Below are 27,656 nucleotides of genomic sequence, written 5' to 3' on the forward strand. Positions count from 1 at the left end.
GTCATTGGTGAGAATACTTCAAGTTAAAGTGTTTAAGTGTCATTAAGATTTCAGTCACATGCAACATTACAGTTTAAGTGTGTATAAAGATTGAAAAGTTTGATCTTGTTGTTTTGGAAAAGTTGAGTGGGCGTGGCTTATTCGTACTACAGTACCGCTTATGAATGGATGAGTCTAGTAGTGTAACCGCATTTGGTGCTTCTTATCCAAAAGAAATGAACCCTCAGATGACCTGATGGTGGCGCCAAAACAACAACAACAGTAACCGCTGAATCTGCCACAATAAACTCACAACTTCACTTGTTGTGAATCAAGTTTATTTCCTTTTTGATTTACTGTACTGTGTCTTCTCCTTTCTTTCCTAGATCTTGTTTCCGAGGCAAATTGCATCTATTGATAAACTGCTGTTGATGTTCGGATGATTTCACTTTCAACCCCTCAATAACCCACAATCACACAAACCGATCAGCACTTGTGGCCCAGTAGTTGACCCACATGTGGAAAAGGCTGAATGGACACTGATTCATCAGTGGAGCTTTAGATGAAGCCGTTATAAAGTGAGCTGCTCTCTGCTTTTCCCAGGCCGATAACAGCCCGGCGGCCATTTCCTGCCAGTAATAATCAAGATGCGTGCAGTCCATACACACAGATAACATCCGTTTATAGTGTCCTGCTGTTACAGCGCAGAGTCTCTTAATTTGCTGCTGCTGCTGCTCACTCGTCTCATTTATTAGTTTACTGTGTGCGTCTACGATTTATAAAACCTACAATAACATCTGCCTAAACTCGGTTAACCTCGCCGTGCTCCCGCTTGAAGGGAAGTTTCTGCTCAGATTGCGTCCCCGGAAACTAACGACGGCCAATAAAGTGAAATAAAATACAAGAATACTCCTAAAACGACATGAATTGTTTATTGTAGTTAAACAAATAAATAGATAAATGGGGAATAAATAAGTTTGTAAAAGGAAACGGATTCCCTCTGACGTCCATACGGGGGAGAAATATTATTAAAGGAAAAAAAAACAAATCTCCCTATTTTGTATATTTTCCCATGTTAAGATTTAAATTTCTGTGTTGCAGATTTCCCATGACACTAACACACACACACACAGTCACACACACACGGGAGTCATACATAGAGTATTTAATCAAAAAAATTAAATATGACAACCAAATAAAAAGGCTCAACATAGGACCGGGATCAGGATCAGATGAGTGTTAAGACAAAAACAAAAAAAGGTCTCCACATAACAGTTTAACGTCTAAAAGTGACATGATTTCATTATCAGGCAAAACAAGCACATTATTACTCGGTGAAACCCAAAACATCACGATTCATTTCTTCTTGAATGTGATATGCAGCAACCGCAGAGTTTGAATATTTAATTTTGTTGTAGGGGGGGGGGGGGGGGGGGGAGGGGAGAAGGGAGGGGGACGGGCACTGGGGGACGGGCACTCGGTCATTCTACTCTGTAAACGATGAACCTGGGTCAGATGGTGACGAAGGCCACACTGGAGGAAAGGTAAGGAGGTCTGAGGAAACAAACAAACAAACATGCAAATATGTCTCCTTCACTCACTGGACTGCGGCGGGACTCTGATCTAGCTTCTTTATTGCGCCTCCATCCATACTGAAGCACTGGAGGAGGGAACTACTGTGCCTCTCAGGCTGGAAGGGGGCGTGGCCTGTATAGGAAATCAAATAAATTATGCTACATATACTTAAAACCGAGCTTCTCGTTACCTATGGATACGCCAATGTTTCCGAAATGTGAGTGTCTGGGTTGTGCTTGGAGTTGAGTGCCCATCCTCTTTAACCCAACCCCCCCACTCACACACACACGCACGCACGCACGCACACACACACACACACAGGCCGTTTGGTCCTGTCTGCTCCAAAAACCCATCAGTTCTGCATATTTTGTGTTCTTGGCATATGTCAGAGGTTCACACACACACACACACACACACGCGCACACACACACGCGCACACACACACGTACACACACACATATATATATATACAAACCATACATATAAGCACACAATCACACCTTACAGTATTGTCATGTATCAATATATACTTATCAATGTAGACTTAAACGTTTTTCTGAATGTTAAGATATCTTTGATTTACTCGTGTATTTGTTTTCAGCACCATCAGGAAAGGCACAGTCTATCAGCGGCACGACCCCGCCCGCCCGCCGGATGAACATTCAACCCCCCTGCGCGTCCGATAAAAGCAAAAAAAAACATGCAAACATTTCTTTCTTTAAACGTGCACCGCTAGAGACGGGCGGGGCTTTGAGGGGGAAAAAAATGCAACATACCCAAACAAAGTCTCTGGCTTCCTTCAGGGTGCAGTGAAATTCATATCTGAGGGTCCTGGTCAGTTTACTCAATACAAAAAGAACAAGCAGAAGAAGAAGAGGAGGAGGAAGGAGACAGAAGCCGAGGAGGGTTGATGGTTCATCTGATCACTACATGACAAAATAACCAAACATCCAATAAAACAACTAAAATCTATCTCCACTTTGCAGATCGATGCAGCAAACGCAGCAGCCTTTGCTCTCGCGTGAGTAAACCTCTTGCATTATCAAATTCGGAAAAAAGTATTTATTAGCGATCACTGCACTGATGAAGCTCTTCCTCCGCTCTCAGTCTGCTATAGACGCCTCTGTTAGAAAAAATAAGTGGTGTGTGCGTTACAATTTCATCTTTAAATATAAATATATCTCCATTCTGACTTAAAAATGCTCTTGGATGAGGAGAGAGAGAGCGAAAGGCATCTGTCCCCACAGCGCCCCCCGCAGGCTCGACAGGTCATGTACGTGGCAATATGAGTGGAGAGGGGAGTCCTGTAAAAAAAGGCTCTGCAGAGGTTCTATGTCTGAAACAAGCACACACAGCCAGCTACACGCGAGCCAACAATGTTAAACACGCCCACAGCTACCACATCACCATGACGACGACGACGACGACGACGACTCTTCAAGTAAAATCAAAATGCTGGTAATGTCCGACATCGAGAAACAGCTTCAACGTGACCAACAACTCTGGGGACGAAGGGACGATGTTACTTTAAAAAGGCTTTCCCACATCTCAGCATACTGACGTTTCAAGTGACTCTAATTTACCAACAAGCACAAAATCCTCTTCCTAGTTGCTCTGTACGAATATATAGCCTCTATGTCTTTGAAGAAGTATTAAATAAAGGTTTTGTTATTGTGATACAGGGGACATTCTAGCAGCTGGTTTGGTTCTGGGGCCCCAGCAGAATGAGGCTCCCACTGTATCCATGCCAACACACTGCACCGCACCGCATCCTCCGTTGCTGCAACCCTCAACCAACCCCTCAACCAGGCACGTTGGTTTGGTCCGAGCAAACCATGACAGAGCCTGAAAGCTTCAACTGGAGGATATTTCACTGCTAAGCCAAAGACTAAGGGCTCCTAGGCTCCAGGACTCTAGGGTTCCCAGGATCCAGAGCCCCAGGACTCTAGGACCTTCAGAACTCCCGGGGCTCCAGGACTCCAGGGCTTGACATCCAAACCAAACGCAGCACAACAACCCAATAGTTTGGCATCGGCAACTGTAAAGGCATCGGAAGGTGTCGCGTAAACGTTCGCCGTTTCTGCTCGACTGCGGCGATACGACGGTTAGAATTCTTAGCTGTATGAGGAAATGTAGGAAATCTGTTCTTTATTGCGTAATGGAATACAAAATACAAGCGCGGTCTTAGGAGTTCAAGTGCTGAAACTGGTTGTGTGAGGCGGCGGCGGACACATTCCCAGTGATGCCCAGCCCCGAGGCCGACGGGAACAAAAGAGAGCAAGCCAGGTCAGTGTGAAGTTTGAATACGAAGGCTCTGACTGAAACAGTGCAAACAGTCCTACCAGTGCAACATGCAGGGACACACACACACACACACACACACACACACACACACACACACACACACACACACACACACACACACACACACACACACACACACACACACACACACACACACACACACACACACACACACACACACACACACACACACACACACACACACACACCTGAGCGTACAGTCTCCTCGCTTCCCTACGTTGGCTGTACGCCTGCTCAGAAATTCACAGTTGTCATGGAAAGCCAGAGAGTACGTATGTGTGTGTGTCTGTGCGTGTGTGTGTGTGTGTGTGTAATCGTCTCTCGTGTTTCATCTCTAAGACAATTATTTTGCGATTACGCGTACAACTTACACAAACACACACAGAAACACACACACACCTATGCTGGGATCACTGGGCAGTGTCATATTCTCACACTTTCTCCCGCCAACTCCACGCATCAACAGAGGACCTAACCCATGGCCCCATTATAAACCTGGCCACCAAACGTTACTTTCTCTTCAGATCAGGCACTTTATTGTAATCTCATCTTCCAAATACGACCGCAGCTCGCCACCGCTCACCGACGGACGCGTCGCCCCGCGTGGCTTTCGTCCCGCTCGCTCGTAAGAATGCCGAATACTGCACATTCCTGAATCCAAGCTCGTCCTCACCTGCCTCCAGTCAATCACGACTGAACTCCCCCCCCCACCGTGAGGCAATCGCAAATACTAATCCACAACTTCCACCGCTCCAACCTGCTCTCTGCTTTAACACATTATTGCACCGAAGGAGCTCCCTGTCAGGTCCTTATATAAAAAACTAAAGCCTTCCTCCTTTCCCAAAGACGTCCGCCCCTCACTGTGCTTTATTGCTGCAAATTAATGTAAATTTAAACGAGAAAACGACTCATAAATAGCACGAGAATTGAAACACATGAGGGAAGTTTGGTATAACACTCCTGTACCAAGCTGAACTGCAGACGTAGAGCTTCCTGTTGGACCATTTCATGGCCGTGGCGTATTATTAACAGTCCTCTATCTGCACCCGGCCTCTCGCTAAGGCATCCAACCATTTACAATCCGGCAAAGAATGGCTGCATGTGGCTTTGTATTACAAATAAGATGAAGATTCCATTCAGTGTCTATGTTAGTAGAGTGCTGAGTTTACACTTCTGACTTAAAGGGAGAGCGGACACACACTTTTGCTTCACACACACACACACACACACACACACACGCACACACAGTATCTAGACAAGCTGACGCGCACACACAAAACAAACACGTAAAAACCGTCTAAGATAAGAGACCAGCGCTTTAGTGCTCACGGGGCTAAAAAGCGAGCCGGGGCCTCGGGCCGACGCTTCCTGTCCGCCCGGGCGCCACAACAACAAGAAAGAAAGAAAAGAAAGAAAAAGAAAAGAGCTTAAACGAATCGCCTGCTACGTCGCCGTCTGCAGGCGATTCACCCAGAAAGAAAACAAAGCAATGAAATAAAAGTTGGAGCTGTTGTCTAAATGCCTTGTGAGCCTGATATTTAGAATATAGACAGAATCCGTCATGATTTAAAAAAACAAACAGCAGGTGGTAGGGGGGGGAGGGGGAGGGGGGGCGAGGGGGAGCTGAGGGATGCATGGGCGGGAGCACAGAAACGATTGGCTGGTTTGAAATTGCATAATGTGGCTGTACTCCTCCCTGGCTTCCCGAACGTTCCTGCAGCAGCCGGGCCTGCTCCAAAGCTGTGTTGGACGCCCCGAGTCCGTCTGTGGGACGGGCCGGGGCGGCTGAGCTGAGGGGTGGGGGGGGGGTGCGTTTGTGGGGGGAGGGTCCGGAGGGGAGACGCAGAGCGGCATTCAGGCAAAGTACATGGTCCTCAGTGTGTCGTGGTGGATCTGAACAGCCTTGGCCAGCGCCTGGGGGTCCCTGCCGTTACTCTGCCCTGAGACGTGGCTGCCCTCCGCACTGTGGCACAGGAGGAGAGGAAGAGAGTCAGGACACAGAGCTCAACATACTACATCACATCACTTAACCCTGAAGAACCCCATCAATCAGTCTCATCATCACCCACCTGTCGTGCTCTTTGTCGACCAGGTGGTAGCGAGCGCGGAAGGCCACCAGGTGGGCGTAGTAGGCCGGTGCTGGGATGGAGACGGAGCGCGTGCAGCGTACGTAGGTGTGGCACAGCTGGTAGGTGAGCAGCTGGAACTCGTCGGCGGTGAAACAGTTGTCATCCCACAGGACGTGGTAGTGGGACGGCCGGCTCGTACCCTGGGGAAGAGGAGCAGAGGAGCAGAGTCAGTGAGAGTCAAGGAGACTCAGACTAGTCGTGTTTGGCGTCATCTGAACGGTCTCAGTACAAGAATAGGGCAATCTTGGCTTAACCAGTTTGGCTTTGGTTCAGAACCCCGAGCATGTAAAAGTGTCTGTGTTTGTGCTGACCTGAATTCCAGCATGACTGCAGAGGTAAAAGTCAAACTCGTAGGGATGGGTGATGTCCGTGTCCACCGTGGTGCCAGCAGGAATGTTTCCGCTTCGTCCAACCTGACACGGAAACAGAATTAAACACAAACTGATGGAAGAAGACGATCGCACTAAAGGGACCCTGAGCCTTTGGATAGGCAATGGTTCAAACCCTTCACCTGGGTTCACTACATGAATTAAACTCATTGCTCACCCGCTCGTTGCGATCTGCACAGAAGAGTCGCGTGTGGTGGCGTTTCTGTACTACGATGTAAGTAATCCCTGGCTGGTAATCCTTCTCTAAGGTGATGCAGGCCTCTCGGATAGCCAACAGCTCATAGTACAGCACCTACACACGGACACACAGGAGACGCCACAGTTAGAATCCCGTCTCTAAATGCAGAAACACACGTGCGGGTTTCTGTTAGTGGCAAGCGAGCGTCTGGACGAACCTGTCTGAACTGGCCCTCCGACACTCCGTCCCTGTAGAAGATGATCCTGGTCGGCTTGTAGCGGGTCGACTTGTAGAACTGGATCAGGAGCTCCCTCACCATGGAGGCCAGGTCTTGGATGACTTCCTGCCGCGGTCTCTGGACTCGCACTGTAGCGCAATACCTGCTGGGGTGGGCGTCCATGCTGCCCACCACCTACACAGAGACGCACAACAGACAGCTCAGCAACGCAAACCGCTGCCATGTGGAGAAACTCAACGTTCATGACAGAAAGATTGATGGACTGAATGTAGAAATTCTCACTGCTGCAATCGATGGCTTCTTCCCGTCTCCTGCTGGGGGATGAGTGACATCAGCTCCGAGGAAGATGACAGGCTGCTGGAACACAGACGGTCTGTGTGGACGAGAGGAAACACAACAGCTGTCACGATACAACACGGTTTAGACAGACTGTGGTGTAAGACGGGGACACACAACAAGACTACAAACATCTATTAGTAATCAAACATCAATGGATCGAGTCCGGGGGTTTTACCGTTGGTGCGGAACCAGGATGTTGTTGATGCCTCCCAGTTTGACGTTGATCTTGAGGCAGAGGTTGGAGAGGGTCTGAGGGGAGGTCTTCACCACGTTCTTCACCTGCACACACTGGGTGGCCATGCCGAGGAGGGTGTCTCCCACCCGCTTCACCTCAGCTGTAGGTCACAGACACAATGGGACAGTGAGACGGCCACACTGACACATCTTCCATCATCTGTCGCTGCTGGGCATGACTGAGATGAGGCTGTTAAACGTTAAGGTTTACCGTAGACGGGTGTTTTGCCGGGCAGGATGACGATGATGAGCTGCAGCCCAGCGTAGGTGTTCTTCAAGTGTCTGAACATGGGCTCCACGCTGTCGGCTCCTTGGGCGTATTTACAGAAACACGGCTGGCCTTGGATCGGCATCCCGGCATCCTTTGAGATCTTCCTCAGCTGGTCTGTGAAGCTCCTGAGTTTGAAGGAAAAAAAGACATCACTCTCTAGAACAAGAGACCAAATCTGAACATTCAAATAGCAGAATAAAACAGGACAGTAGTAGTTTGTTTGCACTGACTTGAGGATCTCCTCCCTACACTGCCTCTGGGTGGCGAAGCAGGCGATGGCCCACATCTTGATCTCCACGCCTGTGTGGAACTGTTTGCCTCTCATGTCCCACACGCCGTGGCTGGGTGTGGCCACCGTGCGGTTCTGCAACGACAGTGCAGGGTTGATCTGCTGGGGCTGGTAGTCACACAGACACACACAGAAACACACACGCACATTACATAAACACACAGACAGTGATTGGTTCAAAAGATTCTCATTGAAATGTTTCTCTCCACGGTCTCAAAATTGCATGGACGTGATAAACAGCACAGAATTCACCTATGAAAGACTTCTAAATAGAAATAAAGGAGCAATCATGTGAGTAAAGTCTGTACACAAACTGATGATATGACAGGAAATCAAAAGTGAAATCAACAGACACAGCTACTACACACAGGGTTTCCCACAGAAACACAAGCAGCCTACAGGGAACTGCACGCTGCCAAACCGACTTATTTATAGACTAAGCGCCCACTAATGACTCTAAAATACTTAAATTAGCTTTGAGCACTGCGGCTTATTCAAAAGAATCTAAACATGTAAAACATCATTTCTCATGTTCAAAGTTTTGATTATTGCTACAGTTTCCTGCGACAACCGCCCAGAGGAAACCCTGCAGTCACACACACACGCACACACACATACACGCGTATGATGAGTGATTTAAAGGGACGGTACCATAAAGGCTTCAGAGCTCACCCTGCCGCCATACTGCAGCATGGGGGCCGGCAGGACGCGGCCTGTCACCTGGGCCATCTCATCGCGCACGCGGAACTGGAACTCCTGGACGAACGGGTCGGCCTCGTAATTTGCACTTCGCACCTAAAGGAAGAAAGGGAATGGGGTCTTTTTGTGGTCGATAAACACTTGCAAAGATGCGACACACAAAGCGGAGAACAGAGAGAAAACGAAAACAAAAGCAACAGCAGAATAAAGACAGGAAGTGACAGCATGTCTCCTTCCTCTGCAGATACTCACCAGCCTGCTGATCTCCTCCTGTCTGTCTGGGGCAGAGCGAGCTGTGGCTTTGATCATGGTCGACGTCTGGTTGTCTGTGAGTTTCTTTATACAGCGCTGTCCGGCAACAATGTTACACACCTACATGGGCAAACACAAATCGAATGTTGAAAATGAAAATTTTAATCCAGCATTTGAAAACACTGAGGCCTAAAATCAATACACAGCCAGCTGGATGGATAAGTCTGACTGATGAAAGACTCTAATTATGATCTGGTTAGGGAGTGATGGAAAAGCTGAAGGGCATAAGCTGTCAAAGTCTGAGTGTGTTAAACTGTAACATATAGAGTTGCAGTCATCTGAACAGTTAGACTTCCTGTCATCAGCTGGCGTTTGCTTCTTCTGGCTCACATTTCAGCATGCTGATCAAAATGTCAGAAAAACGTTTCACTGTCGCAAAGTGAGCAGCATGTGGCATGTGGTGGAGGTTAATGTCCGACCCTGACCCGTGTGTGTGTGGTTTCATAATGAGCTCTCACCTCCAGGGGCAGGTAGGTGTGCTTCTGTTCCTGGCCAACCTGCAGACAGGGCAGGTGTGGGTACTTCAGCTGCAGACTGTACTTCTCTCTGAAGTACTGAGCTACCGTCCGCTCCACTGTCTGACCGTTCTCCAACTGCAGGGGAAACCTACACAATTCAGAGTGAAGAGAATATGGCGGGGATTGAGTTTCTGCTCGATGCAACACTAACTTACAACAGCTGAAGTTAAACAGTTACTGGCTGAAATGGAGAAACTTACGTCTGGAGACTCGCAGGGCGGCGGGTCACATTACAGACTCTATACTTCCTACGCATAGTGCCGCAGTGTGTGACTTCCACTTTAAGCCCTGTGAAGATGGAGGCAGCTTCAGTGTGATCACGCAAAAACCTTGACTTTGTAGACTAAAGCTTTTAAGTGAAATCAACAAGTATCTACTCTTCATCCGTCTATGACATCAGCACTTCAGGCTACAGGAGTTTCTTGTTCAGCGACATACACAGCGGTGAAGAGCGAGGCCTGTAAATCCGGTGCGGCGAAAAACAAGCGGAGGCCGACATTCCCAGGTGACACCTACCTTTGATCTCTTTGGTGAACTTGACCCTGTGGGAGTCGGTGAGAGGGCGGGGCTGCTCGTCGATGTTGTGAATGTCCAGGACCTCACACATGAACTGTATGACCGGCTGGGCTTTATAAAACGCTGTGGCCGAAACTGCAAACGCACAGAGGAAGGGCACAGTGTGAAATAACACACAAACACACAACAGAGCTGGGTCCTTCTCATTCTGACTGATTCATCAAACCAAAGTTCTGTTGTCTTTTATGAGACTAAAGATAAAACACTGCAGGTTAAACTAATTCAAAGCAGATGTGTTTTCTGTGTGTGTGTTTGGGTGCACTCAGCGTTTTACACGTGCTGACTCACCGTCGATGTTGAGCATCATCTTCCACATGGCTGGCCGCACTGACTGATGGAAACCAAACCAAACTTCTCTGCCGCCGCCCAGCGGGTGGTCGTAGCACCCGGGGGAGGAGAAGAACGACCGTCCAACTGGGGTGTACCTGATGGAGGGGGGGAGGGGGGGATGAGAGCGCACACAGATGACTTTGAGGCTAACAGAGCAGCAGTGACCACACCAAGGCTAGGATTTGCTCACTGGGTGGAGCTTAAAACACAAACACTGCACCAGTTACAGGGGTGACACACACACACACACACACACACACACACCACTGGATTTATCAAAGGCATTAAAGCTCTGTCTGAAAGTATGACACATATAGTATATTCACTTGTGCTAGATGTTTACAGACCTTCACTCATCTCTGTAAACACACCCAGAGAGCCAGCATGTAGAAACCAGATGTGTTTCCTGTTATAAAGGGGGAGGACTCACTTCATGGAGGGCAGGTGACGGAGGACCACGTCCACTGCATGAACAGGGTTGGTGCTGATGGGTTTCTCCAGGTCCACTGGTTCAGGGCTTCCATTTCCTGTTAAGACTTCATGCAGCATGTGCCAGCTGACTAGCGACACAAACTTGATGGAGACTTTGAACGGACGGTCCTTCCCGCCTTCCCCGGGCAGGGTGACGTCCAGGTCCACCTGAAGGAGGGAGCAAAGGATGTCTCCGTCTTTCTATCAGTTATTTGCCACCCCTGTGTGCATTCAGCCGTCACAGAGTTAGTGTTTTCGTGTTGTGTCTTACCCCAGCAGTGGCGACAGGAAGTGGGCTGGCTGTGTAAAGGCTTCTCTTGCCATCGTACACTGGCAGACGGTCTCCAAAGATGGTAACTTTGAAATGTTGCACCATGGAGTCCACCACCTCCCTACAGAGACCACCAGGAGAAACACAGTTTACAGCACTTCCTGTTAGACACAGAACAGACCTGACCTCAGTCTGAGCCTTCTCTCTCCGTTACCTGTTGACCCGGCGAGGGCACTTATCAGGCTTGATGTCCACCTCATACAGGTAGACGTCGATCTTGGGGATTTCCACCTGGAAGCAATTCGCCAGAAGGTTGATGGGCTTCCCAATAGTGCCATAGCCAGGTCGCCGTGGCAACGAAAATAGGGCTTGGGCTGGGGCACCAGCGGCTCCTACAACAACAAATGCAAAAAAACACTCAGGAAATGGGAGCTTCTCTTCTGGCCTGATTTGACTCCAACTCGTCTCTTTTGTTTGGAGATAATAAGAATTTCACGACATCTAATATAGCTTAGATGTGGATCTCTGCAAATGTGTGCTTATTTGTGCTCATCTTGGAAAATGTAACCAATCCTACCACTGTTCCAGGCACAAAATGAAATAGCCACGCATGTAGCAATGTTCCCATAACACCTGGGGTCCAATGAATTCAACGATTTAGCAAAATAAACCCAGACCCAAATCGACCGAAGTGCACGTTGCAGAGGAGAGACATTTTCAAACCAGCTGAGGGCTTTGAGAGGAAGACACACCGACTACGAAGGAAGGAAGTGGTTGATAAGGAGGAGAAAGCAGAAGGAGGGGTGCTGGGAGCCTCGGTGCTAATGAATGTTGAACGTTGCCTCATTTTAAACGGACTAACAGGCTGATGCTGCTTTTCCCTATCAGCCTGATGATGACCTTATAAAAAAAGGCTGCAGTTTGGTGACATTTTGGATAAAGCCCGCCTCGGCGTATGCAGACCTCTCCTGACTGAAGTGACCTTTGCCAGACACAGAGAGGAGTGGGCGTCTGACATGACACAACAATTTGACACCAATTTTCATAAACGCCTAACTGGAAAGTACTCGGCAAAACAATGACATCACGCTACCACACAATTTCCGCGATTGTGAGTCAGCCGACGGAGTCACTACCTTTAACAGCAAAGGACACACACACACACACACACACACACACTCAAGTCTTGTGTGTCGTCATGAAGAATACGGCGATGAAGTAAGAGAAAGTGAGAGGCTGAGGGTGGAAATCATTAAAGTCACGGCAGCTCGTGGCTGTTAAGGTCAAGGCCTGACCCTGACAGAGCAGAGGGATCGCTCTGTACGAGGCTGCACTTTCTACTGACGAGCCACCAAGTCGCTTCCTCCCTTTTGCCGTTCCCATGGCGATGGCACCCATGTGGCTACAGTTTCTCCATGGCAACTTAAGGCATGCTGACAAGGAGGAAAAACAGGTGCACACGCACGCATATATCTCCTTTATCTTTGAGCTCCGGAGGCAAAAAAGTGTGGATGTGAAATTAAAAGAACGGTGACTCTGAATACTAAAGTGACGTAAAGCAGAAACACACAAGATGCAACTGAGGGAAAACAAAAAATGTTTATGAATAAAGGGTAAATAATATGAAGGGCGTCACAATTGATTATTTTGAAAATCTATTTTTAAAGAAGCCCTATTTGCCCTCATTGACCAAAATCTGGGGTCATTTTAAATGCACCTGTGGCCATTTAAAACATTTCCCTTGAAGTGTGGTTGCCTGAATTCCTTGTTCCTTCTTCTTTACCGACTCCACAGTTGCCGCTACATCTTCCTCCAAGAATGTAACTTGAGGACTTGTTGTATTTGTTGTCGACTTCAATCTCTCGTCAGTCTAATTTCTGATTTGTTATCTATTCTTGAATAAGTCACTCTTTAAACACTTGCAGTAGAACATTACTGTTATGGCTTTCTAGTAGTGAAGGACTTCTTTGTTCTTGGATATGGTCGTTCCCTGCCTGCCTCATGATGAACCAGAGGCTAGATGCATGTTATTTTACCACAGCACACTGGAGATGCAATCGCAACAAAAAGTAGCAGTGACACAAAACGAAACAAACAAAGCAAGACACTAATCATCCAAGTTCAAAGACGGAATGCGGGCTGATTCTTGAGCACAGTGGATGGTGGGTGGGGTTGAACTAAAAAAAGGCAAGGCAAATTGTGCGATTAATGGAGCAGGTAGGTGGCATTTTACACTTCTCACGCCAATAAAACAGCACTGCTTGCTGGAGCATGTCGTCACAATCGTGTTTGTGCAGCGTCTTATAACAGCTCGACACATTTCCACAGGGCACTCGCTGGATTGTTGGTAAAAGTAAAACCAACAATGTGGTAAGATAAACAATTAGTAAGTCTAAAACTGTTTTCCTGGACTAGTTTCCAACTTTCACACACCAACCAACCTAAGAATGAAGGGAGGGAGATGGCAACTGAATAATCTGCTATAATGTGGCTGAAAGACGAAGGAATATATTCCTAAATAATGACAGATCAGCCAATTGTAAAAGTACATTGTGTCTACATCTAATAGGGTTTTCCTCTATGTAGTAAATGTCCCCATACAGTGAGAAGTAGGGCAGTGGGCCATGAGCAGGTCTGTGTCTGTGAGCCAGCTTGGTCCCTAACAACATCAATAATATACAAACAGTGATACAGTTGCCAGACTTATGTCCTGTCAGGCCGAATTGATTGGTAATTAACAAGAGCTGCAGTCAACTGAACATTACTCAACAGCTAGGGTAACTATGGCAGCAGCTGGTGTGAAAGGCTCCCCCTTCAAACGGATATTGACACACACAGACATACACACACACACAGACATACACACACACACACACACACCTGACACGGAGCCAGGCTTCATGCACACCTGACGGGATCACCACCTGCCTTTGACAGCCGCCAAAGAATTACGTCGACCAAAAAAAAAAGAAAACCAGTGAGACAGGTTTAGGGCATCAACACATCCGCCCATACACACCGAGGCGCCCGGTAAAGACAGACAGAAGAAGAAAGGCTCGATTGACCCACAAAGCTCCATGTTAAATAGAAAACTTGAAACGCACCGTCTGAAAAAGTCTTGGGACTCCCACCTGTTGTTCCGATTTCCATTCATGAGGTCTCTGTCCGGTTGACCCGGCTCCCAGTGAACAAATCCCCGCACAAGTTCAAACTAGACCGACCCGGTGCTCGCCACGCTGCTTCCCCGCTCCACGGCTGCTGCTCCCCGGCTTCGGCCGCTATAGTAGAACCGGGCCGCTCGGGGGGTCAGTTTAGCCGGAGGTTTTCGCTTCCCTCGCCTTAGCGCAACTGACAGCTCGAAGTTACCCAGAGTGTGTCCAATTCACTTCTTTGGAGATCTGCCTGAAGAGGATGGAAGAAGAAAGACATTGTTTTTAGTCTTGTATGTGTTTGTGACAGCGAAGCCGCGGAGTTGGATCAAATTTGCTGCTAGCATTAGCACTGACAGCTTAGCCACAAGCGTCAACGTTAGCTTAGCCGATAGTCAGCAACTCACTGTCAACTCGAAACATCCAGCCGACGCGAATATTTACCTACTCGGAAACGGTTATGTGTTCCGTTTTCCCAACCGTTGAACGTGTCGATTCGGTGTTAAACTTTCTCGGGTGTCTGTGGGGGCTTCGCCTCGGTGTCCTCCTCGCTGTCGGCGAGAAACCGGTCTGAAATCGCAACTTACGCCGCCCTCCCCACCGACAACGTCAAGCTAGCTGTATGCGAAACGAACACCTCCGGTTTTCTCCTTAAAAATGACAGCTTCATCAACGGACGCGAAAAAGGTCGTAAACTCTGTCAGCAACAGCATCCAAAATAATTTTTTTTATCATTTCACTGTCCGTATTGCACATATACATTTATTTTATTTAATACTTCATTTAATGGTTATTCATACTTCTAAATGAAATGCAATTGTTGTACACGTCAGATAAGGAAATACTCTATTTTGTTTTGAAAAATACTTCCGGCTTTATTTGTAGTATTTATAGCTAACCTGACGAAACCCTCTCTGAAGGGACTCCATCAGGAAATACCAACTGTACAAAACAACGTCACTTCCTGCTAACTTTTCCTCTATTATGTTCGTTCTTCGAAATTTGGCTTAAATGGCTTGTATTAGTCATCAATTGCATGTTTGTTCGTGTTGTCTGACAAGATAATACACTAACACAAGCATGACATGAATTAACAAGTGATAATTAAAACTACTGGAGATTATTGGCCTTTTTTCATTGAGATACACACTCCACGCTGTAGATGTCACCAGACTTCACGAAGATCTCCAGCAGCTCCATCTAAACAATAGAAGAAAATATCCAGGAAATAAATGAGATATTACTAGACTACCACGAAGAACAACAACAAGCAGGTAAAACTGAACTTATTGATAGTCCTTTGGTTTTTAAACCACCTTTATAATATTTTGAAAGAAAATTATACAACCTGTTGTTTCCCCATTAGCCTACAATTCTGGCAGATCTAAATCAGCCTCTGAGCTTTAGATCTAACATTTAGATCAGGATGGAAAAGGTTATCGGCTGTTTCAAGAGAAACCCAGAGGCTGTGGCCAGGCTGATATGCTTCCCCTGGGCAGGTGGAGGGTCTATGCACTATGCTCGCTGGGGAAATGTCCTCAACAGCTCCATTGAAGGTAACACATTTGGAAACTATGTGTCTGTGAACTTTGCACTTTCAATCTACAGTCTAATAAATCTGATTACTCACCTGAAAATATTAACAGCACATATATATTGCTTGTTAGTTTGTGCCTGAATCCAAAGTGTTGAAATACAACAGCATGAGTATATCACTACTTCAAATATCTACTTTATGTCCCTTTTTTTGTTACCTTCAGTGCTCGCAGTCAAGCTTCCAGGCAGGGAGGGTCGAGTCAAAGAGCCCTTTTTTGAGAATATGCAGCAGATTGTGGATGAGGTTATCGGTGTGTTGTTACCGCTGATGAAAGAGAAGCCATTTGCCCTATTTGGACACAGGTATGATAACAGTAGACCTTCAGAAGTTATAGCACATCTGCCACTGCCTCATATATTGCCTCCCCCTTCATTTCATGTTACGTCAACATTTGTGTTGTCTTTCATGTCTTCTCGGTTTGGCTCTGTCTCAGTTTTGGTGCCTTGACAAGCTTTGCTGTAGCAGACGCTCTGAAGAAAAGCCACAACTTGGAGCCGGCTCACCTGTTTCTCTCCGGGGCCTCTGCACCTTATGTAAGGGAACACAGCATCCATTTCATACAAACCATGCTACTCAATTCTCACTTTGATAACAGATAATGTCTTTTCATTTAAAACAAGAGATGATCCCTGCAGTATAAGTTAGTCCTTTGTCTGTCAGTCAGAGATGCGCATCAAAGCAGCAAAGAGAAGTGAGCTGTCAGATGAGGATTTTCTCTGGTGGTTGAGTTCGATTGGAGGTACTCCACCTGAACTGCTGGCAAACCCTGAGGTTGTAAAGCTCTTCCTCCCCGCCCTGAAGGCTGACCTGCATGTTGTGGAGAACTACAGGTGGGCATTCTGGATGAATGAAGGCTTTTACAGGATCATTGCAGTGCTTACCTTATCCAAGAAGTCAATTCAAAATTCACCAGAGGTCATTGTGTCGTGTCATGTAATGTTAAAGGAAGTAAAGATAAATATCAGAATACTTTATCAACTCGTACTTGTATCCTAGTGACACTGTGTTCTTGCAGGTGTAACAGACCAGACGGACCGTTCTTTTCCTGTCCAGTCACATGCTTCGATGGAAAGGAGGACATGCCTCATGACTTACAAGGTCCGTCAGTCCTACATGACTGGATTTCCATACTCATATATGTTATCATTTTATATTATTGTATTAAATGTTACTCTTCTCAATCTCAAACATCACAGCTGCATTCAGTTGTCATCTTATTTAGTTTGCTCAAAACTCCAAAAACCCAAATGCGAAAATGTTTATTGTGTTATTTTATTGAATGCATATGTACCTCATGTTATTAATCTATTTCATCAACAGCTTGGAAAGATATCTCCTCGGGGGATTTCACAATCAGAATGTTTGATGGATCTCATTTTTACCTGAAAGATTCTGAGAATGAAAAAGTCATTTTGGACTACATCACAAAATACATGGAAACAATAGAAATGGACTATTTATAATGAATTATCTTGTCTTTTTTGTGTAATTCTGATCATTTTAATCTGTATTTCAACTGTATATAATTAAATATTAATTTAAATGAACAATGTTATAGCAATATTACAGTAAGTCTGACTTCACATACATTTTTGCTTTATTCATTTTAATTTCTAAATCCATATTAAAAGCATACAGTCCAAAACCAAGTCCATTCAGTCAATGCAATAACTGCTCTTTCCTGCATGAACTGCCTTCTGCTCAGATTTGAGATGTTGGATATGCAAATACAATAATAAATCATACTGCTCAACAAATATTTATTTATTGTACAAGGTGACACAACGGTCTTCAAGTGAAATATCTGACCTCAATTGTTGTTCAAATGATAAAAACACACACAAAAAATCATTCAGATTATAGATTTGGAAGTCAATTCCACTGCAATCTTTAGGTTGGTCTCATTAATAGTCTCATTTTATAATCTTTATCGACAACAAAATCTTTTTATATTTACAGTTTTCGAAAAAAACAACATTGCATCACATTTAGGGATAAGACGCTCCCTGGAGACAGCTGAGGACTTTATACATGAACCATGAGAGTAAGACAATGTTCAACATGTGCTGGTATATAACATGGCAGTTTGCATTCAGTTTGTCCCACGCGTTTTCTTTACTCATTCAAGGGTGAAGTTAGAGCGGCAAGACAGGTTGTTGTCTCAAGAGTGCAAAGGTTATAGGATTGTGAATGTTTTGTTGAAGGTGGTGGACTAAGTTGAAAGACAGAGGTGGAAAAGAAAACATTCCCTCGTAAATATTCTGAGGAATGACGTGTAAAGTCTGAGGTGATGTGCTGCATGTTGCAACCAAGTTAAAGTGAAAGGAGCGGAAATTGACAAAAGCAATATTGCAAAATTGCCATTAAATACATTTCTTTTGTGAGTGACTTCTAGACCAACTTTCCCTGCTCTTTGGTCTTTGTCCCATTCAACAGTGCAATTTAGGAAAATGTGAGAGCATCAGGCAGTATAATGATTTAAGAAGCAAGTTCAAGATGTATGATCAAGTGTATACATCATATGAGACACACTTTAAGTATTATGCCAACTTTACAGGGTTTGGACACAGGGATTGTACTCTGAGAGGCTGTGTGTCACATTTGTGCAAAACCATTGAGTCAATGTTAGCAGAACACAACAACTTTAACTTCAAGCTCACGGAAGATCCATTTTGGGACATAGCACTTGTCAAGAGGACTTTGGACTAGCATCTCAGGGCTGGAGTAGGGTGCTACTTGTTGGAACTGTCCCACTCAGGCGGGGGTGTGGGTGGTGGCGGCAGCTGGTCGTCTCTCTGCTGTGTGGGAGGTATGTCGGCCTGCGCAAAGGAGTCTATGGACCGAGTGCTGATGCGGAGTGGAGCCAGGCGTCGCATGTTGCTTGGCGTCCATGGCAGCCTCACCTGGGCCCTCTGGGAAGGAGCCACAGTGCCACTGTCCAACTCTGCCTCTGCTAGCCACGGTGGAATCTGCATGGGGTCCATGTCTGGCATGAACGCTGGGTTTTCGATTCCAGCTGAGCAAAAAGGAAATACATTAAAAACTGAAGCTCTAAAGATGCAGGATCAGATTGCAGTGAAAAGGCTGACAGATCTACAATATATTACCTCCTACTCTGTAGGTGTTCATGGGGTATGAACCACCAGAGGCGATATCTCCCTGTGAGAACTCAAAATCTAGAAAAAGGAAAAGAGACAATGTGTTCATGAAGTATTTGCATAGTTTATGTCTATGAACATGAACAACCTAACAGTACAAACCTTCATCCTCATATGGATGGCCTCCACTTTTGTCTGCTGATTTTCCATTTGGCATCTGTATCAATGCAACATAGTGGTCATTTTATTAGTAAATCACAGACTAAAACAAAGTCATAGTAACTATACTATATATAGTGTGTAAATATATATAAATATATTCTAATTACATCATTTGAAGTCCCAACCTTTTGCTGCTGGTCTTTCTTTGGGTGTTTAGTTATCGCTTTTGGTGGAGCGACGCCCATCTTGGCAGACTTGAAGGACTCCAAACGACTCCTCATGGTCCTCTGGAAGATCTCCTGCACTTCACCTTCGTCTTTGTTGACATCAAATTTGCTCCGGCTGAACCTGTGTCTGTGCTATAAGCCAAACAATACCATGGATGTGTTTTTTTTAGAACAGTTTATCACTAGTTTCCTCATAATTAAACTTTTACTTGATTGAAAGTAGTGCATAGACCCATGAGCTTACATGTTTCCTGCCTTTGTACAGATGTTGCTGCAGCAGGTGGTGAGTATTCAGGTCCTCTGCTTGTCTCATGCTCTTCATGGTCTGTTCATGCATTTCCAAACTTACTGAGGGCACTGGGTCTCTTCTACAGATTAACAAAAACATATCAGTTACCTTACGTGGTCTTTGGCTTTATCATACACATATACAGTGATGAACAGTGTGTTTTACAGTGTGTTTTCTCTGGCTGTGAACATACTAGAGCTGTTATGACTCCTTGTTGTAACCAGAGGGCAGACTCTGATCATTTTCATGGAGGGAACTGAATAGAGCCTAATGGTTGCATTTACACCTTGCTCTACAATGGAAATGTGTGCTCACATCATAGAGGAAACTGGCATGTGATCGTCTGACGTGTCCGCTGTGATGTCGGGCATGACCTCTGACAAATCGTGACCAAACTTCTTCTTGAAGTCTACATAGGCGGTGTCCTTGCGACAAAATTCCAGAGAGCCTCTGCGTTCACCCTGCAACACGGAGATCAGAGGAGTTCTTTATAAATTGCTGGCAAACATTCCTTCAGTGCCGTTCCAAAGACAAATTTTATGTTGCTGTCTTCCTGATTTTGAGTTCTCACCTCCGTCACATAGCTTATAGCGTCCTTGAGGTTCAGCTGGTGGAAGACGCTGAAGACATGATCCTGCTTCTTTCTCTCCGAAGGCTTCATCAAGAGCCATGACATCCATCTCTCCTCAAAGTGCTTCCACCTTCACAGAAAGAGAAGGGAACATCGTCAGCTCACTCAGGTTGAGGCCCAGTTGAACCCAGTGGATTAGTTTAAGATAAGCGCCACATACTTATCTCTCATGTAGTTGTGTCCTATTTGTCCAGATATATCTTCAATGGCGATAAGCATGTGATCAAAGACCTGAGCCACAAAGAGAAACAGACTTGAGTTTCTGTTTCTTGCTGTTGCTTCTGTAAAGGTTAACATGTTTTTATTTTGAGACTGACCTTATTGTGCACTTTTTCCATCAGTGTGCGTTCTGAAACGGCAGCTCGTTTCACTTTAAGCCATGTGACCAGAGGTTTCATCGTAAGTCCCTGCGAACAAGCATTTAGATTATCAACAGGTTTGAATCTTAAAGGAAGAATAGAGCTGTTGTCTAGTGGCTGTGCAGGTACTTATAAAGTTTATTTATGCACAACTTCATTGGCAGAGCTCAAACATAACAAGGCTGCATATGAATATATTACCTGAAGTACGACAGTAAAGTACACTACAATGAGAGTAGTGCAGACCATCAAATTCTTCTCCTTGATCCTACTCTCGTCGAGCATCATAGCCAGGCCATAAGCCACGGCTCCTCGCAGGCCACCGTAGCTCATAATAACCTGATCGATGAATTCTAACGGTACCAGCCTGTACTTGTTGAGGATCCAGGTTAAGAAGAAAACACCTGTGGGACACATGCAGAGAGGAACACACTCAGTATGTCTTGTGACCTTTGACATCGGACTAGTGACAGCGGAAGGAACAACTCATTCTCACCGATGAACCTATAGACGAAAATGAAGAGGAGCGTGAGGAGGATGAAGCCTGTGTTCCACACCCATATCTCCGTGTTGATGGCTGAGATGCCGAGGAAGACGAAGATGATGGTCTCCGACCCGTTCGCAAAAACCTTCATGGCATATCTGATGGTTGTGACGGAGTCCTCGTGCATGTTTGCATTAATATACTTCTGGCAGGCCATACCAAAGAAGACAATCCTACAGGGCAAACACACAGACACACACACACATTGTGGAATCCCTCCTAGTTTAACTTAAAAAAATGGGATAAAGCAACGTGAGATGTTTGCACTCACGAAAGAATGGCCGACAGGGAGAGCATCTCGGCGGTTAGGTAGGACAAGTATCCCAACACAAAGATGAAGCCCGGCTCGATGATCCTGATGTTCTTAGTGCATCTGGACAGAAGGGAGATCAGCAGGCCAAACACCAAACCCACAAGGGAGCCGCCAAACGCCACCACAAAGAAGGACACTAGAGAGAGGAGGAGAGACAGACAGAGGATGCACCGCTGAACATATGAAACACTACTATCCAACCTAGAGAACATAATCTCATTCTGCAAACATGACCACAGCTATTGACTCACACAGAATAACAAGATTTTGCACAGATGAATGAATCAGTATCACTTCATACCTATTCCTTTGACGATCTCAGAGGCATCAATTTGGGGTCCTCCCAGTTGCACAAACGCATCAAACACATTGAAGAGCACCTAGAAGAGGAAAAACAAATGTTGTTAATAACTGAGGTTTAACTTTTGTTTTTACTTGTATTATGTAATAGATTTTAAAAGGTCACATGGGTCCAAAGGGTTGTAGAATTTCTGGGAAAAGCCCACAAAAGGAGAAATCCTTCAAAGTGTAGAAAGGTTTCCGATGACAACAGCACAATACTCTCTAAGCCACCACTTTAGTGGTTAGAGCCTGATACATTGTGGCTTTAACTTCTTTCCACCTCTCATGGTGCTTTCAATTGTGAATAGAATGTAATCAAGTGATTCATAATGCATATATGCAATATTGCAAAAGATCAAACACCTCAAAGGGCACTTTGATTGACCGGGTGTGGTTAAAGTCCAAATGAAGACGTAGACAAGGTAAAGGCCTGTACTTCCAGCATGTTTGCTTTTTCTGTATTTTGGAATGATGGATACCTCTGTAAATTCACATGCTGTACTACTTATAATAAGACACAACAAACACATGGGCACAGCTGCAAAATACCATATATAATTATAATGTGTTCTCGCCTGTTTTATTTTTTTTAATGAACAATATTCGTCATAACAGCTTACCACTGTCACACCGTCGTTGAGGAGCGATTCTCCAAACACCAGGATAAAGAGGACCTCATTCACGTGGACCTGCTCAAACACAGCAATGACGGCAACCGGGTCCACAGCAGCAATCAGACTGCCAAAGAGAAGATACTGCAGCAGGCCGATGTCCAGATCGTCACCTACAACCAACATACAACCATGGTGGAATTCACTATTTGTCAAAACACGGATCTTACTATGCTTTAAACTCTGACTTCTTTTAACAATCCTTATTTTCTAATATTAAACATCCCACTGTCTTACCCATGGCCCCGCCCATGTGACACCCCCACAGTGAGAGCCCCACTGAGGCAGCGTTCCAGCAGGTCCCAATGATGGCGTAGGTCAATATGGCCCCCATGTTGGTGAAGAAGAGCTTGTTCGGCATGAAGTAGCCGGCGTCCAAGATGACTTGGGGCAGCAGGTAAAAGAAGAAGACGGTGGGCGTGAGCATGAACGTCTGCACCTTGTCTGCACCCCACACCATGCCACCCAGGATGAAGCCAAAGAAGATGAGGAGGGCGCTCTCTGGGATCACGTTGGTCACATTGTGGTTGGATTCGATGACTGTGGACAAAGAGACAAGAGTAGACAAGGTGAGGACATGAGTGGACAGCCCTCAATCTTCAGGCCAATGTAACATCACAAGCTGTATTTCTAACACCCAAGTAGTCCTCCCATTTCTACCCAACACAAGAATCAATTTGCTTGATTTTCCTCCTGGGCTGAGAAAGTTTTAAACCTTCTTCTCTGCTGCTTCAGAACTAAACCACAACGCAACAAACCCTGCAAGGTTGCAAAATGTTGCAAATGATCGACTGGAGCAGAGTGAGAAGGTGCCACTTTTGTTTTCTTTTCCTCCGATGTTGCAGATGAAAGTAGTTAAAAATTAAGGGACGGACGCAGGACTAAGATCTGGAATAACTGCACTTGTATAATTGTTCAAAATAGACCAAAAGTATTCACTAAATGTTTACTCCATGTGTAAGACTGCACGTTTTTTTTACTACAACAACTTCTACTAATACTCACCTTCTTTATGCAATTTTTTTTCACTTTTTTAAAACGTGTGGCACTCCCCTTTACCTTGAGATAAAAAAAACTGTCCTGAATATAACAAACTATTGTTATACTATAATTGGAATATACGAGGGACGGTGTAAATATTTCAGATTAGGCAAAGTGAAAATAAATGATTAAATGAGTAAAAATAGACGCAGGAGTAAAAATAGACAGTCTGGGGTGTTCTCCTCTCTGTTGAAGGGAGGAGAACACGTCAGACTGCTTCATTCATCACATTATAATCTTTTACAGGCAGAACTTCTATGCAAACAGTGAATGACTGTCCCAGACTGCTTACTACAGTACATACCCAATTTGGACAAAAAAGATACCAACACCCATAGCGCAATTAGATAAGGAACCTCCACATGGTGCCATTTAAAGGTGACAATGGGTATCCCTGTGAGGACGGAGCCATGCTCCGTGGCAGCCGCTTCATTGTTCACACTTGTAACCCCAGAGATGATGCAAACCAGCAAGACCAACCCCAACCAGGGGCGTGCATATCCACCAGGTTGCATTTGGTCAGATAGATAGAAGACGAGGATGATTTCAGTCACTGTCTTGCTCTCCCGGCCTCCATCCGTCTATCTGTCTGTGGCTTTAGGTCTTCTCTCCTCCCTCAGTCTGTGTCTGTGTCTGTCAGTAGTGGAATGGATTCAGAACCAGGGACTCAGCCTTTAACATATCTTAAGGTTGGGAGGTAACGGATGTAAGAGGGAAGTCTCTGGTTATTCAGTGATTTTCACCCATCAGGTTTGTCAGGATGGAAGATCTATGCGTGTGTGTGTGTGTGTGTGTGTGTGTGTGTGTGTGTGTGTGTGTGTGTGGGAGGAGAGGTAATTTCATAGATGTTGAATGAACACTGGAGATTTCCACCAAGTCTTAGTTGTCCCACAGCTTTTCTCTAGTAATGATTGACACTGACATTACCCAATCCTAGTTAAAGCCTCTCAGTCCCTTCAGCTATAGCAGAGCTAAATGTGACACCTTTCCTCACAAAGTTCAAGCTCATTAACCACCTGCTGATGCCATGATTCATTTAATAAGCTTGTGTTGTGAAAGTTACTCAGGTCAGCAGCTCTCCAGCATTCATACTGAGGTACTCATGCTCTTCATGTTGTCTGTGTGTGAAACTATTGTCCTGTTGGAGCAGGACAAGGCACAATGACCCCATAGACAGTAGGAAGCAGGACAAACACCAAGATGGACTGGTTGGATGAGCTGATATGTACGCTTTCACACAGGTGTGAGCTGGTCCGACTGCTTGGAGGCGTGGCATAAACAGAGATTGCATATCAAAATGGGGCTCTGCCAGCTTTACAAGTCACACACTGTTTTTTAAAGGGGGTGGGGGGTGGAAGGTACTACTCATTGTGTGAAAGCAACTGTATAAAGGCTTTTGTGGTGGTTGAGGGGGCTGTGCATAGTCAGAGAAGCTCTATGACATCACAACCGTTACTTCCTGTTGGGTCTTTAAGCAAGTGTTCTTGTTGGATTACAGTTTGAAAGTTCCTCGACTCGACCTTGGTCAGTGAATCCACACTGCTTCCGGCCCCCTTCTTGTGATTCACCTGCTGTCTGTGCACCATTGCTCAGCCTTGAGAGATAACTGAGCCAACATCCCAGTGCTATTTCACATTCCCAGTCCATCCGTGAGCAGTAGCACCATCAAACTAACGGCTTTCATCAGATAAGAATATGCGGATTTGAACAAATGTTTGCTAAATGCTAAAAGATCGTTTATTGTTCCTTTTTCATGGGACTGTTTTGACTGCACACACTACTCACACAAAGCACAGATGACATGCATGATTGCCCCTGTTCGCCCTTATTAACTAATGACCTAATATATCTTGCTAAACAGTGGCTATTGGCCATGCACTTAAAGTTTTCAATCATTATAAAATTGCCACAGCTGCCACGCTTGAACGCCCTCAAAGGGAGGTCAACTCCACGGTAACAGAGAGAGGTCAGGTAAAGGTTGTTTTCAGAGTGTGTGAGCAGAGTGTGTGTTTATTGGAAATTGTAGCACTTTAATCTGTGATCCTTATTCAATCAATATTTAAGGAAAGAGAGGATCAGAGACACAGAGACCTGACAATATAAGAGAAAGGTGCTCAGATCCTCTTCTTCTTCTAAATCACACGATGTTTCCCCCTCTTAAAGTGTTAAAGTTTGTGTGTCTTATCATCTCCTGTAAAGTTTTTGAATCAAATGGTTCACTTTGTGCTGGCTCATTGAGTAAATGTTTGCATTACACACAGCCTTCCCTCTGTTTAACCAGTATTGTTGGTTCAATAATTAGCATTGGTAACTCAAGTGAAAAGATTGTATCTTTTTTGATCATATACTGTTTAAGGAAAATTGAGAATTGTACCTCAAAGTATTTCTTTATGTACTTTCTGGGTGAAAGTACATAAGGAAGTGGATTTCTGGGTGACATAATCCTGTACTTATGTTATTATGTATCCTGATTTCAGCATGTGTTCAAAGATCAAAAATCAAAACGTATCTAAAAGTATCTGCAGAAATACATAAAAACATCAGTAACTCTTTTCTGTGTTATTACCAATAATGCTGCAGTAACATTCTGTGCTGTGTTGTGCCAAAGACGAATTATCACTGACGTCATAACGCTCATGTGCACTGGCTGCATTCAGCATTTCCTCCTTTCATCAACACTCCCATATTTATATCAGATGAGGTACAAACACACATTCACACACACACACACCCTTGCTTATACATCATCACACATTTACATTGTCCACAATGCTAGAACCCAATTGCGTTTGTTGTGTATACATGAAATGCTAATGACGATGTTCAGTGATCACATCAGCAGAGACATAGAAAAGAAAAGGGAGATGTTCAATAACTTAGAAACCAATGTGTTTCATGGTGAATTTCAATGGGATTTCACAATTTAAAGGAATTTTAAAGTTTATACTGACATTTGATAAATACCTGCTTACCATTTCAAAATGCAGACATGAAGCACGCTCACACTCACAGTCTTACAGCTGCATGGGTGCACACACACTCCATTAAACAAGTGAGATTTCACCATTCAATTGGAAGTCTTAGTCCTGTTTGTACTACTTAAATAACTCATTGAAAACAAATGTGTAAATGTAACTCACTGAGTTTGCAGAGCCAGCTCACCAGGATCCACAGGGCCACCAGGTAAGGGGTGGTCACGTGGGGCCACTTCCAGCTGACAATGGGCAAGGTGGTGATGGGGGGTCCGTGTCCATGGTCTCCAGAATTGCCATGGTCGGTTCCATGGCCTGAATTTGGATGCGTCCCATCATCCGTACCTGTGTCTGGATGCGCCCCATCATGCGCCCCATCATCTGTACCTACGTCTGGATGGGTCCCATCATCCGTACCTGTGCCTGGATGCGCCCCATCATGCGCCTCATCATCTGTACCTGCGTCTGGATGGGTCCCATCTTCAGTGCCTGTGTCTGTATTCTTCCCATCTTCTGTACGTGCGTCTGGATGCGTCCCATCATCAGTACCTGGAGTGGCGTTGTTTGCCTGGCACAAATGTCTAGCTGCCATCAGTAAAAGGAACAGAAAAAGAACAGATCTTTGCATGGTTGCCATGTTTGACTTAAACACTGCACAAACTTTTAGCCAACTGTTCTTCAAGCTACTGAGTAAAGTCCACAGGTCAATCTCAGCATGTGTGTGTCTCTCATTCCTTCTCTATGTCTCCCTCTCCCTCAGGTCTTTCTGACTGTACACATGCATCCAACTGTAACTTCTGGCCTGGGCATGGTCCTTCTGTGCTCTCCTCTCCTCAGCTTTTCACAGCCGGTGAAGCTCAGCCCATCCTGATGCTGGTCTCCTCCCACCTGCACCCAGACCAGCTAGTTTGGTCACTTTTCTCATGCAAGTTGTGGTTGTCTTTGGTGTTGCCAGCCAAGAATATCTGCCCTCACTGACCTTCCATATGGAATGTATCAGAAACGTCTTAAAACTATCATTACTTTGATGCAATATCTTTACTGGATACTTTTACATTCCACTCATTGTAAGGTTTCCTGTTTTTACTTACAACCTATTTTGTGATAAAAATGTATTTTCTTGAACTGGAGAGAGCCA

General features: G+C 45.3%; 3 protein-coding genes across 8 annotated transcripts; 1 reads left to right on the forward strand and 2 right to left on the reverse strand.

The window, feature by feature from the left end:
* Positions 1-1,129: 1,129 nt before the first annotated feature.
* ago3b (argonaute RISC catalytic component 3b) lies at positions 1,130-14,891 on the reverse strand. Of its 6 annotated transcripts, none has more exons than XM_076139405.1 (20): positions 14,721-14,891; positions 14,228-14,525; positions 11,338-11,515; positions 11,124-11,244; positions 10,812-11,020; positions 10,340-10,476; positions 9,992-10,126; positions 9,676-9,763; positions 9,416-9,563; positions 8,898-9,017; positions 8,598-8,741; positions 7,888-8,054; positions 7,598-7,782; positions 7,328-7,487; positions 7,096-7,186; positions 6,793-6,987; positions 6,555-6,689; positions 6,320-6,421; positions 5,949-6,148; positions 1,130-5,842 (listed from the first exon to the last, which is right to left on the reverse strand). In XM_076139405.1, exons 2-20 carry the CDS (start codon positions 14,271-14,273, stop codon positions 5,734-5,736), a joined length of 2,670 nt encoding a protein of 889 aa, XP_075995520.1. In that variant the 5' UTR covers positions 14,274-14,525; positions 14,721-14,891; the 3' UTR covers positions 1,130-5,733. The 6 variants fall into 6 exon arrangements, with proteins under 6 accessions (XP_075995520.1, XP_075995524.1, XP_075995522.1 ...); XM_076139409.1 differs by having other exon boundaries at positions 7,888-8,021; positions 14,255-14,525; positions 14,717-14,891; XM_076139407.1 differs by having other exon boundaries at positions 14,255-14,525; positions 14,717-14,891.
* Positions 14,892-15,406: 515 nt separating this feature from the next.
* olah (oleoyl-ACP hydrolase) lies at positions 15,407-17,828 on the forward strand. Its single transcript, XM_076139410.1, has 7 exons — positions 15,407-15,546; positions 15,655-15,828; positions 16,033-16,171; positions 16,303-16,402; positions 16,530-16,699; positions 16,885-16,967; positions 17,190-17,828. Exons 2-7 carry the CDS (start codon positions 15,699-15,701, stop codon positions 17,330-17,332), a joined length of 765 nt encoding a protein of 254 aa, XP_075995525.1. The 5' UTR covers positions 15,407-15,546; positions 15,655-15,698; the 3' UTR covers positions 17,333-17,828.
* On the reverse strand, positions 17,610-27,363 carry LOC142989740 (sodium/hydrogen exchanger 3-like). Its single transcript, XM_076139402.1, has 16 exons — positions 26,687-27,363; positions 22,743-23,045; positions 22,455-22,618; positions 21,794-21,872; positions 21,451-21,628; positions 21,132-21,352; positions 20,837-21,039; positions 20,594-20,683; positions 20,437-20,507; positions 20,217-20,346; positions 19,961-20,106; positions 19,601-19,724; positions 19,315-19,488; positions 19,130-19,184; positions 18,977-19,045; positions 17,610-18,885 (listed from the first exon to the last, which is right to left on the reverse strand). Exons 1-16 carry the CDS (start codon positions 27,153-27,155, stop codon positions 18,602-18,604), a joined length of 2,760 nt encoding a protein of 919 aa, XP_075995517.1. The 5' UTR covers positions 27,156-27,363; the 3' UTR covers positions 17,610-18,601.
* Between the last annotated feature and the right edge of the window lie 293 nt (positions 27,364-27,656).

The sequence above is a fragment of the Genypterus blacodes genome, unplaced genomic scaffold, assembly GCF_046128005.1.
Source record: "Genypterus blacodes isolate CSIRO-AG114 ecotype Tasmania unplaced genomic scaffold, CSIRO-AGI_Gbla_v1 ptg000438l_1, whole genome shotgun sequence".
Taxonomy (NCBI): domain Eukaryota; kingdom Metazoa; phylum Chordata; class Actinopteri; order Ophidiiformes; family Ophidiidae; genus Genypterus; species Genypterus blacodes.

Coding starts and splice junctions, on each gene's coding strand:
- ago3b (XM_076139405.1), bottom strand. CDS start 14,273: ATGGAAATCGGAACAACAGGTGGGAGTCCCAAGACTTTTTCAGACG. Junction 11,245..11,337: donor TGCCCTCGCCGGGTCAACAG/GTAACGGAGAGA, acceptor TGGTCTCTGTAG/GGAGGTGGTGGACTCCATGG. Junction 5,843..5,948: donor GTCGACAAAGAGCACGACAG/GTGGGTGATGAT, acceptor CCTGTGCCACAG/TGCGGAGGGCAGCCACGTCT.
- olah (XM_076139410.1), top strand. CDS start 15,699: ATGGAAAAGGTTATCGGCTGTTTCAAGAGAAACCCAGAGGCTGTGGCC. Junction 16,403..16,529: donor CCGGGGCCTCTGCACCTTAT/GTAAGGGAACAC, acceptor TTTGTCTGTCAG/TCAGAGATGCGCATCAAAGC. Junction 16,968..17,189: donor CATGCCTCATGACTTACAAG/GTCCGTCAGTCC, acceptor TTTCATCAACAG/CTTGGAAAGATATCTCCTCG.
- LOC142989740 (XM_076139402.1), bottom strand. CDS start 27,155: ATGGCAACCATGCAAAGATCTGTTCTTTTTCTGTTCCTTTTACTGATG. Junction 20,347..20,436: donor CACAACTACATGAGAGATAA/GTATGTGGCGCT, acceptor CTTTCTGTGAAG/GTGGAAGCACTTTGAGGAGA. Junction 19,046..19,129: donor CCATCCATATGAGGATGAAG/GTTTGTACTGTT, acceptor TCCTTTTTCTAG/ATTTTGAGTTCTCACAGGGA.